The 16,880-nt window shown below is 35.6% G+C and overlaps 2 protein-coding genes across 21 annotated transcripts; both read right to left on the bottom strand.

Annotated features, from left to right (window-relative positions):
- Positions 1 to 229: 229 nt before the first annotated feature.
- LOC112295763 (putative adenylate kinase 6, chloroplastic) lies at positions 230 to 2,554 on the bottom strand. The gene is made up of 4 exons (XM_024547692.3): positions 1,859 to 2,554; positions 1,350 to 1,490; positions 804 to 1,076; positions 230 to 583 (listed from the first exon to the last, which is right to left on the bottom strand). Exons 1-4 carry the CDS (start codon positions 2,186 to 2,188, stop codon positions 431 to 433), a joined length of 897 nt encoding a protein of 298 aa, XP_024403460.1. The 5' UTR covers positions 2,189 to 2,554; the 3' UTR covers positions 230 to 430.
- Positions 2,555 to 10,705: 8,151 nt separating this feature from the next.
- On the bottom strand, positions 10,706 to 16,470 carry LOC112272796 (transcription factor GTE1-like). Of its 20 annotated transcripts, XM_073529074.2 has the most exons (10): positions 16,189 to 16,392; positions 15,784 to 15,937; positions 15,442 to 15,621; positions 14,456 to 14,657; positions 13,741 to 14,102; positions 13,299 to 13,455; positions 12,724 to 12,931; positions 12,451 to 12,528; positions 11,763 to 11,916; positions 11,073 to 11,628 (listed from the first exon to the last, which is right to left on the bottom strand). In XM_073529074.2, exons 8-10 carry the CDS (start codon positions 12,462 to 12,464, stop codon positions 11,506 to 11,508), a joined length of 291 nt encoding a protein of 96 aa, XP_073385175.2. In that variant the 5' UTR covers positions 12,465 to 12,528; positions 12,724 to 12,931; positions 13,299 to 13,455; positions 13,741 to 14,102; positions 14,456 to 14,657; positions 15,442 to 15,621; positions 15,784 to 15,937; positions 16,189 to 16,392; the 3' UTR covers positions 11,073 to 11,505. The 20 variants fall into 20 exon arrangements, 14 of the variants coding, with proteins under 14 accessions (XP_073385175.2, XP_090100834.1, XP_090100843.1 ...); XR_016498595.1 differs by lacking the exons at positions 15,784 to 15,937; positions 16,189 to 16,392 and adding an exon at positions 10,706 to 10,938 and having other exon boundaries at positions 11,203 to 11,628; positions 15,442 to 15,772; XR_016498596.1 differs by lacking the exons at positions 15,784 to 15,937; positions 16,189 to 16,392 and adding an exon at positions 10,706 to 10,938 and having other exon boundaries at positions 11,203 to 11,628; positions 12,249 to 12,528; positions 15,442 to 15,771.
- Positions 16,471 to 16,880: the final 410 nt, after the last annotated feature.

The following is a 16,880-nucleotide window of genomic DNA, read 5'->3' as shown; positions in this document are numbered from 1 at the left end:
TGCCGCGATGTGTTCTGTTTCACCATGCTAAATGCTAAATTTCATATCTGGTATTATTGTTGGGAGTGCCATCCGGCTCATTGATTGTTCTACGCCACCCGCACCACTACGCACATTTCATTCGTCTGACTCCAATGTTGAGAGAGAAAATCAATCAGCGAAAGCGTTCCTTCATACCACGAATATTGGCTCAATTGTGAGAAACTTATCTTTCACATGAAGAATGAAATTCACGACAATAAAAGATTGTTTTTGAAAGGAAGTGTACAAAACTTTCCTACTTTTCGACTAAAGTTGCATCGTTGTTTTAATCTCTACAAAATCGTCACTCTAGAAATGATCTAGATGTGAGTTTCTTCATTAAACTCAGGGTCCATTTAATAGTAACCAATTTCTAAAATCAGCTCCAGCTCATTCAGATGTAGGTGAATCACGCAGTCATTGTCCACCTTTTTTGGATTGCACCCTTGTCGTTCAGGTTCAATGCAGACAATAACAATGGCCATGTCTCTGAAACTCCCCCAGCCACATCGAAGTCTAGCAGCATGCCCTTGGAGCGATAGTAAGATTCCACGGGAAAACTCTGCAGATATGGATAACACCCCAGCACTCCGATTAACTTTGTACATAGAAAATATATCAAAATTTAATGTGCACAGCAAAGAGTTTCACTGAGAGCGTAATACTATAACCACTCCATAAATTCTGTAATGTAACCAGGAGAGTTGTTTGAAATCAGCTAATACATAGTTGCATAACGATGCAAGGTACGCACGAGACGGGATGTTGAGTGACATAATTACCTCTTCGTAGTAGACACGCAGCCTAGCCCGCACAACTTCCTCAGTATCATCAGCCCGAATGATCATCTTAGATGAACAAGAAGGAGGCGGCAACAGGGGTGCCATGTAGATACGAGGAACATTGCCATAGCCATCAACGTCGATAGACGCAACATTGAAGTTACCCCCACATTGGCTACATATGCGCCGTCCCAAACATTTGGTCACCAAAACGTCTTCACGTAACTTCAAGTTCACAACCAAATCTATATCTGCAACTTCATTCATGATCTCCTATACACAAACATGATTGGTCTCCGTTCAGAAGTCGACACAAAATAGGTGCCATTACAAACCTAATGCAGACATCCAATCAGACATGAGCGCAAATCTTCCAAAATACAAGAATCACGTCTTTATACTACGTAAATAATCTTGATTCAGTGAATTATACACTATACGAAAGTGCATCACTAATCGCATTGATACCCTAGTTAATGCATGCTATCCTTATCGCTATGAACAACCTGACTGAACAGCAAGAAAACTTTTAGACACAATACTCACAGCCTGGTTCACTGTCCGCGGAAATCCATCCAGGATGAAGCCTGACTCCCCTCGAGAGACTCCATTTTCAAGACGCCTCGTTAGGAGGTTGAAAATTACTTCATCAGGGAGGAGTTTTCCTGCACCCATTATTTTTTGCAACTGCAAGCACCACGTGACACCAAAGTTAGAACAATCCTTAAAAAGTTACACGAAATAAAACGGGCACTTGTATCGTAGTAACCCGTGAATTCCTGTTCGCAGGGGTAAGCACCCTCAGAGAAGATACATGACGACTCAAAAACCGTCCACATAGTCACTGCATTCTAGCGATCTAACCTTAATGTTCTAATGATTGTAACGATGCTATAAACGAAATACATGGATATGAGGCCAAAAATCAACGGAAAAAAAAAAACAAAACAAAACAAAACAAAACAAAAAAAACAAAGGCTAACATATCATCGGCTTAAATCATTGACCGTCCAAACCAAACTGCAATAGTCAAAAGCAGGTGGAGGAAATCAAACCTGCTCTGCCATGGCCGATTTCTGCATGATCTCGTGTCGAACGAGATCACCCATAGCAATGTGAGGCACATCCAGCAACTTAGCCAAGCGACTAGCATACGTTCCTTTACCTACACCAGGACAGCCTAGAAAAACCCATTGCACGCCGCGATCCTTCTCCCGCGAGTGAAGTCCCTCTAGGGGCAGGTTAGGCTGGCGCCACTCCTCCTCATCGATGGAGAGTTGCGCCGCGTGCCCCATAGAACGCGTCCAGGTGATACTCCTAGGCTGCTGCTGCAACCCAGCCTTCAACGTCTTCATCGTCCACCGCAGGCGGCTCACTGCCGCCATCGTTTCCAATCCCACCAAAACGCGACCCTTCCACGAAAAAAATAAACACACACAGACACACCTCACTCACAAACCCCAAAACCTCCTAACAACCCACCTCGTCCAAACACACGCAGATCTCCGCAATAAAACGGCAGCAATACTGCAGAGAGAAACGGCGAGTGGAAGTGCAATGAGGGCGAGGATGGTGCCGGAGAAACAGCAGCCGTTGGTTGAGACACACGCTGCTACATGTCGGAGCAGTCTGTAACGAATGGAGGTGCGGATTAAAATAGGGATCCTGCTGCGGCGATTGCGATGCAGCTACAGCCGTCCCCCGTGAAGGTGGCAATGGCGGAGGAGCGAGGGACGGCGTGCGGCGTGCCCACCTCCCCACCCTTGGTCTAACAGCGGCGCTGCCAACAAATAGATGAATGAGTTCGAGAGTTGTGGATGAATGAATATGTGAAGAGTGGATGAATGCATGTATGTGTAGTGAATGAATGATTCTTTGTCGATGAAATTCTGCATCATTGTAGTTTTTGTGGCACTGACATGGGTTATCTCAATATAAGAGAGACACATTGCGATGGTTAAAATAGTTAGTTTCTTAGAATGGTTATGAAAATAAATAAATAAATAAATAAATAAAACTGACATGAACAATACAAGACATGACAATGACTTTAACATAAAAAATAATAAATCAATAATTAATAATAAATCAATGATAAAAAATAAAAAAATAAAAAAATATTTAAGATTTTTATGACATGAGAGAATATTATTCTAGATACTTTTGAAAAATGGATGAAGGTCTGTACATATGGAACAAAATTAAATGTCTTTTTTTAATCCATCAAAATCATGGTGAAATAATAATGAGAAATAGAGAAGTTTCTAATAATAAGCATGGATGATAGAACAAACTTATTTTGTACTTTAAGATATTTTAAGATATAAAATTACATAAACAACTAAATAAATAAATAAATAAATAAATATTAACATGTAACCTTTTGTCAAGGATATGAATAGAAGAGGATGCATAAACTTGGAAATTTTGTGTTAAAAGAAAAGTGATAAAATAGTAATAAAGTAGTATGTATATTAAAAAGAAACTACAATGGCTATTGCCAAAAGACAAAAAAAACTAAAGACTCTTAAATCTAGACTAGAAGCAAGAAAGAAATTAAGAAGAGTGAAGAAGGCTTCATTCTTGCCTCTATATATATTATCTAACTACGAGCTATATGGCAATGTTGTATAGGACCTCTAATATGTGTTGACTTTGCAGGACCATTGCTTAGCTTACAAGACAAGTTTTCTATCTGTGGGCCACATATTTAACTTGTTCTTCAAGCTATTAATATGTGTGATACATGGCCAACTTGTTGACCATGTTTTTAACCTAAAAACCAATTACAGACACCTATGGAGTCAAAGTAGCGTCTATGAAGCTTTTAGAAAGCTTCTATAGAAGATATTATGGAATTAACCTACTTTTACTTACTTTTATCTAATCATATAAATAATTATTGGTTTATATGTATATCTCCATGATATTACCTCCTTTTCAAGGAACAAGTTCTACGAAGAGTAGTCATTATATGTTGAGGAATTCCAAGATGTAACGAATTCTATTTGCCACATAGTCTAAGCTTTGTTCTCTTCAGAGATGGTTGATATGGCCTCTCAACCATCGATAATGTTCGAGATTAGGACAAGAAGACTATCGAATTATTTGATCATTATTGAGGCCTTTATAACTTCTTTCAAATAAAACATTTAGAACACCATTAAGAGTTGTTCCTACCTCCAATAAAATCATCAAACATCGGGAGTCCTTTTTGAGATCATGATATCAAATGTCTTGTATTTTGCCATATATTTGAGGAAGAACATGTCATTCTTGAGGATCTTCATTTTGATTACATCATCTTCAAGGTGGTCATAATTGCAAGGTCTCATTCGGCAAGTCAGTAAACAAAGGCTTTTGAATCAAATCCACTACTTCTTGCTTCTTCATTTCTTTAATGTCATAAATATATAAGAACCACAACAAAGATAGAAGGTAGAATGTAATCTTTCCTAGACCTTATTTCTTTTATAGCAAAGACTTTCTATTCTTCATCTTGGTTATGATGGATGTTGTCGATAAAAAGCCTCTACCACCTATGTTGCATCTGTAAGATTCTTTATTGGCTCCCATGTACATTCACTTATATCATATTCATGCCAATGAACAAAATATTCTAATTTATTTCGGCACCCTCTTGAGTCTAGAATTTCTTCCACTTCAAACTCTTCATTATTATCTACTTCCATACGAGGAGGTAGAGCTTGTCTTCTTCTTAGTATATTCATAGTCTTGTATGATTTAAGAAGAGACACGTGGAAGACAAGATGGATCTTCATTAACTCTAATAGATGTAATTGATAAGTGACTTGATTGATTTCTCGACAAATAGAAAAAGATCCAAGCTTACAATAGTCCAACTTATCACAAGAATGAGTAGTCTTGATATTACAATGAAGTAACCATACCTTGTCACCTATATTGAATTGTCGTTGTTTCTTTCGATAGGCATCTGCATTGATCTTTTGTCGTTCTTGAGCTTCTTTTAATTACACCTTCATTGTTGCATGTAGCAGTGACAAACAATTTGTCAAACCTTTTGCCATAGGATTATCAACTTTTGAAAAGTCAAAAATATCAAGTTGTGGATAATAACCATAATTAATAAAGAAAGGTGTTTGTTGCATAGAAGAATATATTATATTATTATAAGCAAACTTTGTCAATGGCAAGAGGATTCTCCAATTGTCTTGTTGATAATTGATGGTATATCTTAAATATTGCTCCAAAACTTGGTTGACATGCTTTATCTGTCCATCAATTTGAGGATGAATAATTGAAGAAAGTTTTATGTCTACTTTTAAAATCTTAAAAAGATTTCTCTAAAATCTTAATACAAATTGAATCCTCCTAATTGATATAATATCTTTTGACAATCCATGATATTGATAGATATTGTCAAGAAAAAACTTAGCAGTTTTTTTACATATGATAGATTTTGTGCATAGTAAAAGATTTGTCATTTTGATAAAACAATCTACTATCATGAATATAGAATCACACAATCCTAAGACTAAAAGATCTATAATAAAATCCATAGAAATAGACGACCATAGTTGTTTTGAAATAGATAATGGCTAAAGAAGTCCACAATGTTGATGCCAAGGAGTTTTTGACCTTGAACAAATGTCACATGATTGAACAAAATCTTTTATAGCCTTCTACATTTAGAGCCACCAAAAATCTCTGGATATCAGCTCTAAAGTCTTGTTGTATCTAAAATATCATACTGTTGAAAGGTCATGATGTGCTTGAAGAACATATAAACATGCTTCTCCTTCTTGCACATATAAGCGTCCTTCAAAATAATATAGGTTATTCTTGAACTCGAACTTTGAAGTATTACAAGACTTAGAAGAAGTATTTTTGATATCATGAACAAGAGAATCAGAAGACATACTTGATTGAATTTGTTTGAGAAAAATTGAATCAATAGTTAATATTGATTTTACTATTTGAAGATGAAATTATTTTGGCTTTAATAAAATTATCCTTTATTGATCAATAGTTGTATCTTTTTCTTTAGATGCAAGTTAAAAACATTTGAAAAGGACATTAGACAAACCTTATTGTTTTCATAGCCGATAAGTAATATTGAACTCAAATCTTGACAAAGACATGCTCCAACGAGCTTAGCAACAATTCAAAACACAAGTTGATAAGAAATACTTAAGGTTCTTGTGATCCGTATACACGGTGACTAAACTGGAAGCGCCTTCTAAATAATGAGGCTATTCTTGGAAAGAATCCATAATTGCAAGAAGTTCTTTGTTATAAATCTCATAGTTAATCTTAGTTGCTAAAAATTTCCTGGAATAAAAAGCTGCTAGGTGAAGTTTATCATCTATTCTCATTTGTGATAATACAGCACCCAAAACAAAGTTTGATGGATCTATTTCCATAAAGAATACCTTAAAAAAGTCAACGTAATACAAGATTGGTGCAGAAACAAAGGTTGTCTATAAAGCTTCAAATGTTGCTTCCACTTCCTGATTCCATTGAAGTTTGTCTTTACAAGTCAAACATGTAAATAGAGCTATAGTTCAAGAGAAGTCTTTAATGAAGATCTGATAGTAATTAGCAAATTCCAAAAAATATTAGACATCTTAAACCGTTTTTGGGATCTTCCAATCCATAATAGTTTGAACTTTCTTAAGATCCATCATGAGTCCATTGTTTGAAATAATATAATCTAAGAAGTCAACTTGAATAGAGTAGAATATACATTTTTCTATCTTAGTCTAGAGTCCTATATCTCTTAATTTTTGTAACACATGACAAACATGAAATTCATGTTCTTTTATATTTTTAAAATAGATTAAGATATCATCTAGATAACATACAAAAAATCGTCCAAAAACTATCAAAAAAAATCATTCATAAGATGTTGAAAAGCTATTGGTACATTTGTAAGTCCAAAATGCATAATATTATATTCAAAATATAATACCTAATTCGAAATACAATCTTCTATTCATCTCCTTTTTTATTGCATATCAGATTGTATGCTCTTTGTAGATCTAATCTTGTATAGATCTTAGCTTGAATCAATTGATCAAGAAGTCCAAATATTAAAGGTAGTGGATATGTGTTCTTGATGGTGATATTGTTGAGTCCTCGATAATAAACACACATCCATAATGATCTATCTTTTTTCTTCACAAATAGAATTGGGGCTCTTGTTGGAGATTTGGAATGGTATATGAAGTTCTTGGCTAGATTCTCTTCAATATACTCCTTGAATTCTACCAACTCATTTTATTATAAATTGTAGATTGGTCCAAATGGCAGTTGTGTTTTTTTTTGAAGATCAATTGAATAGTCATAGAAATAATGTTTTGAAAGAGTATCCATATTCGTTTTTATAAATATATCTTGAAATTTTTGATATTGGCTTGGAATGCCACTTGAAGTCTTTCACCACTAGAAATGGATGTCACATAAATGACACAAGGTGATCCTTCTTTTGCAACATGCAAAAAAACTCTTGCACCTACAAATATAGGTTTAATTAACTTAAACTTGTGATTTTTTACTTCATTAATTATATTCTTAGTTATATTTTTAGAAAAATTGAGAGTATGAGAAATCCAATCTACTTGAGGGTTGTATTTTTTTACTCACAATAAATTATTGGATTAGAAGAAGGTCTAATAATATTAAATATAACAAAGCTATTATGACCATCGATTATTACTTTTATAGAAAAGGTTTTGTAAGTAATATCTCTAGAAGACAACAAACGACCATCTATGACTTCTACATGTATAGCTTTAATTTTCCTTACTAAAGATATGCTAAGACTTTTAGCAAATTCTTCATCTAAAAAACACATTGACATTCCTAAATCTAATAAGACAAAGACTTTGTAATGTATAGGTCCTAAAATAATATTTAATGTAAAACAAAGAGATAGTTCTAAAGAGAGAATAAGACCTTTATTAGATATTGTATAAGATTCTAGCCGCATGATACCTTTTATAATTGGACAAACTTGATCTGATATATTGTCTTCTTTGACATTTGTACTCATCATACTATAATTGCATCACTTCTTTTGACATTATTGAGCAATATATTTAGATTCTCTACAATATAAGCACAATTGTTTTTGATGGTGATAAGTCTTTTCTTGCTTAGTAAGAGATTTGAAACGTATTGCATCAATTTACATATCCTCAACTTCTGAATATATGTGTTCAAGAGGTATTGGTCTTGTCATTGAATTATAATAACATTGAGGCCCACTTGTTTGACTTTCATATCGAAATTCAAAAAGTCAATTGTCAGCTTTCATAGCAAAGTCAATTGCTTAACTCAATGTTTGAGGATTAGATAAGTTGAGCATCAATTTCTTTACCTCATATTGTAATCCGTAGAGAAAGTGGCTAATTAGTGTAACATCATCTTACTTAATATCAGTTGAAAGTTGTCAAAATTGTGAAGCAAATAATGTTACATATCGATTGCCTTGTCATAAAATACGGATCTTGTTAATTGTAATACAAGTTGCATCATGTTTTTCATACATGGATCGAAACTCCATTAAAAAATCTTCTAAATTATTCAATATTAAATCTTATCATTTAAGAAAAAGATGAAAACCACAATAATACTGAATCTAAAAGAAATGTACCAATGAATCTAACTTGCAATCTTGGAATTGGATAGCTTTAGAGTTGAAGTTTAATCACAAGTTATACTTAATTGATGAATCTTCAAAACTTGGATCTTATGCTATCAAACTTCTTAAGCAAGGTAAGTCTTGATTTTTTAGTAATAGAAGGATATTCCACCATAGGAGAAGAGATACGATTGCATACAAATGTTGAAGCAACTCCAATCATATCTATATCTTCACTTCCTGCCATTCTTGTTGTTCCTTATAGTGGTAAACTAAGTTGATGCAACAAAAGTATTAATTCCCTCAATTGCTCTTATATTTGTACTATTGTACTCTTCATTTCAATAAGCTTTGCCATGATGATACTTATAAAATAAATGTCTAATATTATTCAAGAGAAGCAAAAGAAAGGACTTGAAAACAAAGAAGATATTAACAACAATATTAGTTTAGAAGAAGATAATCCACAACTTCTAATATGCTTATGTTTTATCAAGAAAAAAAAAATAATCTTCTTTTAATCAAGAGAAGACAAAGCTCTAATATTGTAAGTGTACCCTTATCAATTTGTCAAAAATATGAACTAGAAGAAAATGTATAAACTTGGAAATTTTGTATTAAAAAAAAAATAAAAAAATAGCAATAATGTAGTATGTATATTAAAAAGAAATTAGAATGGCTATTGCCAAAAGACAAAAAAAACTAAAGACTTTTTAATTTAGACTAGAAAGAAGAAAAGAATTGACAAGAGTGAAGAGGACTTCACTCTTACTTCTATATATACTATCTAACTAGGAGCTATATGGTGATGTTCTATAGGACCTCTAATATGTGTTGACTTTGCATGACACATGCTTTAGCTTATAAGGCAAGTTTTCTATGTATGGGCCACAAAGTTAGCTTGTTCTTCAAGCTAATAACATGTGTGGCACATGGCCAACTTATTGATCATGTTTCTAACCTAAAAAGTCAATTATAGACACTTATAAAGTCAAAGCAACGTCTATGAAGTTTCAAAGTAGCTTGTATAGAAGATATTATGGAATTAATCTACTTTTATCTAATCATATAGATAATTATTGGTTTACATATGTATGTCCATGACACCTTTACATGTGGAGATTTCAAGGTATTTTTATTTTATGAAGAGTTTTTTTTTTTTATATAGATAATAAAAGCAAGAATTTTTGTTATAAATTTCTTTATCATTATAATTATTACATTTTTGTACAAGGTTGTCTCGTTGTTTTTTTGTATGCCACCAAAATTTAAATATCCATGATAAACTAAAAATCATGCAAGTTGGCTTTATACAATAAAACCTCATAATTATTTTTTTTAAAAAAACAAATAATTAAACGAGATATTTATTCTTTAAAACAATAGATATATTTTTGACTAGAGTGAAAATCGTACTATGACTTTGAAATCTCAAAGCATTGAAATTTTAATTTTTGATTCACTTTTTTGAATCTTTTTACTTTTTGGTTCAATTTAGATTTTCAATTAAATTATTATGTAAATTTTATTTGGAATCAAATAAATTTATTCATAGAAATATGTCCATTTGTCCTTATGGAGTTTTAATATATGTAAATTTATATTTAGCTATGAAATTAATTTTGAATAGATGATCTTATACATGTCACTTTACAAAAAAATGTGTGAAAAATTGTGGAGTTGCTTAAGAAATAAACTCTTGAAAAATAACAAAGAAATGAATAAGTGTATGCATATTGAATTCAATTTACATGTTTACAAAAAAAAAAAATAATAATAATAATACTAAATAAATCTTAATACCTTAAAACAATGACTTATTGCTACTTTAAAGCAAACTCTTTTGACAAGAGTAATTATTATTTTATTTTTTTAAAAGTTATTTTCATATAGACTATGAAATTCATAAAGATACATGAAAATAATTTGATAGGCAACTAAAAATCTAAGATTTATCAAAAAACTATATTTAAAATAATAATAATATTAATGAGAGATTGAAGTTTTTCAGAACATCTTAATATTCTTCTCAATATACCGTCATTTGCATTTCTTTGTCATGGAAAATTTCATAAAAATTAAAAATTATTTTTGGTTAATGAGAGTAATTTTACTTTATGAAATTATTACTCACTTTTGTGGTTCAGTGGTTCAGTGTGGTTCAGTGGTTCAGTGTATATACGTATGAATAAGCGATGCTTTTATTTATTTTTACATCCTTTAGTAATATATCTATGTAATGATTTAATAATGAATTGATTGGTACAAATAAATCTTGTTAAAATTACAATTTTTAATTAAATTATTATGCAAATTTTATGCAAATTTTTTAACAGTGTCAACTGTAATATTTGGTCACAACCACATCAATAATGCTGAATTCGACAACTCTTTCACAATTGTTATCTTGGCGAGACTCAATTTTCCGCATCTCCAACGTCATTCTCTCTGCTTCCCTCCCCTTCCATTTTTGTGAAGAACAACGTTGAGAATACACAAGCCTTTAACCTGATCACACATTCATTAAAAACCCATCTTTCAACCGATTTTGACGGAATGTCGCTAGTTTGGTTGGTTGAGATGAGAAAGAGAGAAAGTGAGGACATCGAACTCAATCGATTTCACAAACACATGACCAGGAATCTCGGTAAAGAAAAACTTCATTTCAGTTGAAGGACTATGTCTGGGTTTTTGATGGATACATTTGGGACAATGACAAAAGGGAGTGTTCGGCAACCAATATTCTCATCGATGGAAAAGGAAGGAACATACCATTGGTCAGCGTTGATACAAACTCGTCGAGTTTTTCACTTCGGGAGTGAACCCAGTGTCGGATCTGCCTATCCGCTAACTCCAGCAACACACATGTATATACACATGCGCTGTCCCCGCTGCTGAGAGGGAAGTAAATCCAGAGAATTCGATGCACTCTCAGAAAATTTTCTGATGTTGCAAGTGAGGAGACCCAAAAACGTATCACCAGTGAAAGAAGGCTGGGATTGCGCTGGCATGCTTGGAATGAGGCAAATGTCCATGTTAATGCGTGGTGGCCTTCTTGCCACGCTTGCTGGAGGTTTAGTTCTGTACAGACCCTCCACTACGCTTGCTGGGCTGGTACCTTGGCGTGGCCTGCCATGCTCCGAAGCCTCTTAGAACTGCCTGGACGTAATGCTGCAGCCTCCAGAGTGTTGCTGGGTCCTGCCCAACCATAAATGAGACTAATGTTAGACAACTAAAAGATGCATACTAGGCATTGAGGTTCCTGATAAATTAGTGGAGGAAGCTTTTACTACTTGGAGCGGTGAATGCAGAGGGAGAAACGTTTGAAAAACCTGGGCGTCAATGTCAACTTCAATTTCGTCAGAGTGAATATTAAACGAGGGGTTTCTCTGAGAAACAATTTGGATGACGCGACTCAGATTGTCGGGTGGCAACTTCCCTAGGCTCTGTCCCAAATGCCTTTTCTCCTCGATCGACATAGACCTACTGCAAGACATAAGAAACCAGAAATCACGAAATGACAGTTTTGTGAGGCGATAAGGGACGCGAAGTACTAGATTTGCATCACGTTTGACTGTCAGTAGATTGAAGTATTTTTAACTCGATATCATCTTCCAGACATAAAAACTTCAAAGGAGTCAGCACTAAAAACCAGATTATCTAGGATGGTATGTCACTGCCACATTGCCCTGCTGATGCATAAGATAGTCAGCTATGCAGCTTTGACCGCAGTTAAATGTTTGCAATGAAACGTTGATGTATGTATGGAAAATTCGTATACAGTGATACACCCAAGCTTCAATGCAATCGTAACTCACCTGAAGTAAATATTGTTCCGACAATTTTTCTGTGACAGTTAGGCGATTGGTGACTGTTTCATTCTGGTTCAAAGAATATGCCTAATGATAGGACTTGACTGCCAAGGTATCGCTAATTACACTATTCAGGAAAGAGACAAACCATTTCAACAGGGAGACGTAGGTGAGAACACGGAGAATCGTAAGAATTAATATCACGTACATCGTTGTAATCATGCAAACCTAGACCTCTAACATCCACAGGTTTCATAAAAGGCCAAGCCCATCTGTGCTGAGATATCTGCAAAATATACCAACATATCCTCACATCAATTGCTCATTACAAGTCTTCATGGAGCTATCACTTTTCCAGAACCTCCGTCACAATTGGAAATGTTTGCACTTCATCTCTATTCATACCAGCAAATAGATTAAACCGTTAAGTGGAGTGAGAAAGAAACTTTGAGTGCGATATGGTAGAAATGCTGAAACGCACCTGTTAACAGATAATTTTAACCTGATTGTTTAGTTCTTCCATGCGTATGCTTCGAGCTGTATCCAGTTTGGTTACACTAGCATTTGTTGGTGCTTTTTGTTGAGCGTATCACCATCTTTGTCACGATCTTTCAAACCAATTCCCGACTTCCCCTTGATTTTGCGTTCAGCGGTGCTCTTCTGGTTACCTCTGCAAGCTTTCTTTCCATCTGCAAGTACCCCAAAAATTTGAGCTCGTTGCATACCTCAGGCAAACATATTACATAAGGGCATAATGTTATAATTTCCTGAGATCATTTATGTAAAATTACCGTATCCCCTAAGGTATCCAGAGGAAGGTACTTGACTCGATCTTCTCTTTCGGTCAACAGCATATACTTACAAAAAAAATGTGTGTAGGAGGCAAAGATCCTGCTGAAGCAGCGTATCAAAGGAGACTAATTTTAAAGAAGTGAGCTTCCAAACATGGAACTTGTGCAGAAGTGTCGGGTGCAGTTTCAATCATACAACAGGGATTGGGTTGGAGGGAAATCAAGTGAAAAGCACACAAAATATACTCGCATGAAAATGGAGCACCTCTTCAACTTTTTCTGTGAGGATCTGACTCATTGCTTCAAGAGATATCTTGAAGCCTCTGAGACCTCCGTTTCATCCTCCGTAGCTCCTGTCGCGCTGCTCTTGACCTGCCCAACTGCAGCTGGTAAAGTCGGTCTACCAGTCCTAGTTCTTGCTCCTGTCACATTCTCCCACACCATGACCCGATGTAACTTTTACTACTCAACCATGATAATTAGTTGTGCACGATATTCCACCAATTCATTCCCCAGGTCTTCTCTCAACCAATTGTCGGAAAAAGATTACAGTTCTTGAATTAGAGAAAAGTTACGCTGCGGGTGGAAGGTACCGGACATGACATTGTTGCAAACAACACTCTCCAAAAATGTTCCACTTGAAACAATAATGATGTTCATTGGAAAACGCAAACTGATTGTATAAAGAAAAATACGAAAGAGGATACCTTGTACTTCCTGTGCTGGTCCAGACTGAGCAGATTGTGCAGCTTCTTCGCCTCCGGCCCCAATCCGACATCTCATTATAAATGCCTAAAACTCTAAAAATCTACGTGGTACTGAAGCATACAATGGACTTAATGCTGAACTCGGCCTGATTGTAAAATTCTGAATACTTTCGGTAATAATTCGTCACAATGGTAAATGCTCACTTTCTGCTGCTAAAACTCTGGCTCTCAGAAATGAGTTCAAATCCAAGTCACTTGTATAGGTGTTATGTCTAACTCAAATCCTCTGACTAATTAACAAAACTAGATGTTTCAAGTAAGCCAGATTTCAAGAAACCATTCGACTCAAAGCGACGCCCGACCTGGTTATCAAGAGTAAAAGACAAGTAGATTCATTCAGATAACAACGCTAAGATTCGCAGTTCAGTAGCACATGACGCGAATCTGTAAGCCCCAAACCCACACGCCATCGATAAGTTCAAATCCCGTAAACGATTCTCGGACATCCTTACGAATTTAAACTACACTTCAAAACCTTGTAAGATGATAGCAGAAATTCAATCTAAATAATTCTTCCAAATTTTCCGATTCCTGATTAGGTAGTCACATGATTTGATATTGGAACAAGAACATCAGGTTAGATCAAGAACATCAAGTTAGAGAGAGAGAGTTCAGGAAAGAAAAGAATCTGCTGAAGCAACATGAAGTAGATTACCGTGCTATATGGAATATCAAAGACGTTCTTCTCCACGTAATAAGCTGCATCTTGACTGGCGAAAACTACCTGGAGAACCCCGATCCAAAACTCAATTGAAGGAGAAAAACGTTCAGTCATCTGCTATTCCTCGCGACCTGGTCCTTGCAGATTTCTTGTTTTCGTCGAGTGTAACCGTTATTATCAGAAAGCTGCCTTACATCTAGTAAAACGAACACGAAATCGTCAAGACTGAAGGCTATCTAATGAGAACAACATGACGACAACTAAATGTTACATGCAATACTTTCATAGTTTACCATAGGTATTTTCCCACGCTCCACAAGTTTCCTAAGCCTGAGATTAGGATATTGAACTCTACAATCAAGGCAGTTGTGGAGAAATACTGGCCACTGGAAGCAAGCAAAAGATTGGAAAAGGAAGTAGCCCCGTAAGAACCCTACACAAAAGTCCTAACAGTCAAATCGCAACTTTGGGGCAGTAAAGATTGCGAAGGAAACTGCCCAACATTCTGAAAATGGGTGTTCACTGCAGAATGCTTGAGGAAGAATCAGGCAAGTGATTTCTCCTACCATATAAAAAAAACCCAGCACACGAAAAGAGTCCATCCGCAATCAATCTCTGAACTTCGAAGCAGTTCATTCAAAATAAACACTTGTGCACGAAAACCGTAAAATTGTCAATTAAACTTTTTCAATACGGGAATTCGGTGCGCAAGTGTAATGACTTCATGTACAGCTTTAGACTGTACATCTAAGACGAAGCAGGAGACGGAGTACTTTGCATATCTACCGTATCCATTACGAGTGCGAGAAAAAGAAGTGGATCTAACCGTGACATGAACAGGATCAACAAATTAGGCTATCAACCCCTGCATTGAAACCTTCAACGAACGCACCACCCCTAAAGAATTCAATCAGAGGTCCCGTGATGCTAACTTTTAAGGAGCCCATGATACTGAAAGAATTAATTACGAAGCCAATTACCTCCGGCCACCGCATAACATCCAACCTGCAACGAATTCCTCAAAAAGACAAGAGCCGTCGCTTATTCTGGCTGAAGTGGCGATATGCAAAGGAAGAGGAAACCATACTACATGAATGAGAGGTCGAAAAACCCCCCAACCAAACAACTTGAAATCGTGGTGAAGAGAACGGCAGGTTGACCTGCAAGGTATGAGAGCAGGGAAGAGGTTTTACTTCGTCGGATCATTGTACATTACTCTCTGGGTTATGCTACAGCAGCGCGGTTGAAAAAAGCTTGAATGGAAACCCTATCACGCTATTCGGAGGACGCAGATAAGTGAAGACGGATGCAAAGTCACCAACCTCGTCATAACCATGAAATTTCTCCCTACATGGAGCGGGAGGGAAGACATCATTCACTCTCGAATTTCTCAAGAACTGTAGAACCATTTCCATGGAGATTACTAGCTGTCCAAAATTGCGCAACCTTCAACAATTGCAGGTCACATTGTATCATCTGACATGAAACGAAGAACAAAAGTGTCACTCACGCAAACTTTTAAAGGTTACAAACGACGAACAACGTAGTTTTTATGCTTCTGGGAGCTTGTGAAAGCATATATTGTATACTGAATCAAGAAATGCCAATACTCTCATGATGATTGTAGCAGCCCACTTGAACTGCATTTGACATGAAAAGCTCTCGAAAAACTCCCAGTCTGACAAAAACAGAAAAGTCAAATGCAACAACTAACCAAATGCGAGAACCTGTAATGACAAGTACCCGTGGGCCTAGTAGAAGCCCAAGCCCAAGACCTAAAGGTTTCCTCCCTTTTGAATTTGTAATGAAGCATCAAATGCTGGTCCATGGGAAGAACTGTAGTCGACAACGAAAGACTCGCTCAAGGAAACAATTTGAGGGACACAGCAGAAGCAACATGTGCAAATCGAAGACGCCATTGGTGAGTGTACAAACTGGAAACCTTTAGCCAGCAACTACGACGTCCCTGCAAGATCTAAAAGCCTGCGACGTTGTTCCTGAAACAACTACAACGAGAAATTATGCTAATTGCTTTGAATCAATATGACTTTAGTTAGCCAGGCAACACGATTAAAAATAGAATTGACGTTCACAAAAAGCCTGATTAGTAGAGCAAAATGGAGACATGTCAGAGGACGTCATTACACTGAGCAAGAGGGTCTTTGAAATTGACAATGGACTTGATTGATTGAACGCTGCAAAAATTGGAGGTAGACAGCTGAAGATGTGAATTTAACTGTCGATTGTCTGTGCAGAGCTAACTATACAGTCCTACAAATGCATGGACAAAAGGAGCATATAACCTTCGCATGCATCGTATACTCCAAATTAGTATTATTTTAATTTGTGGATATAACTCTTGTTTAATAGCACGGGTACAAAAATTCTTATTAATTGTTACATTTTAAGACTTATCTAA

This window comes from Physcomitrium patens, chromosome 19 (assembly GCF_059467195.1).
Source record: "Physcomitrium patens ecotype Gransden chromosome 19, ASM5946719v1, whole genome shotgun sequence".
In the NCBI taxonomy this organism is placed as follows: domain Eukaryota; kingdom Viridiplantae; phylum Streptophyta; class Bryopsida; order Funariales; family Funariaceae; genus Physcomitrium; species Physcomitrium patens.
Note: the sequence above shows the minus strand (reverse complement) of the source record. Positions and strands in the feature narration are given on the sequence as shown.

Bases quoted from the DNA above. Each gene is read 5' to 3' on its own strand.
- LOC112272796 (XM_073529074.2), bottom strand. The intron at 11,629-11,762 runs GTTTTTCAAACG...ATGGTTGGGCAG, and splicing joins AAGTTGACATTGACGCCCAG to GACCCAGCAACACTCTGGAG.
- LOC112295763 (XM_024547692.3), bottom strand. From the start codon at position 2,188: ATGGCGGCAGTGAGCCGCCTGCGGTGGACGATGAAGACGTTGAAGGCT. The intron at 1,077-1,349 runs GTGAGTATTGTG...GTTTGTGTATAG, and splicing joins CGCGGACAGTGAACCAGGCT to GAGATCATGAATGAAGTTGC. The intron at 584-803 runs GTAATTATGTCA...CCATATCTGCAG, and splicing joins TGCGTGTCTACTACGAAGAG to AGTTTTCCCGTGGAATCTTA.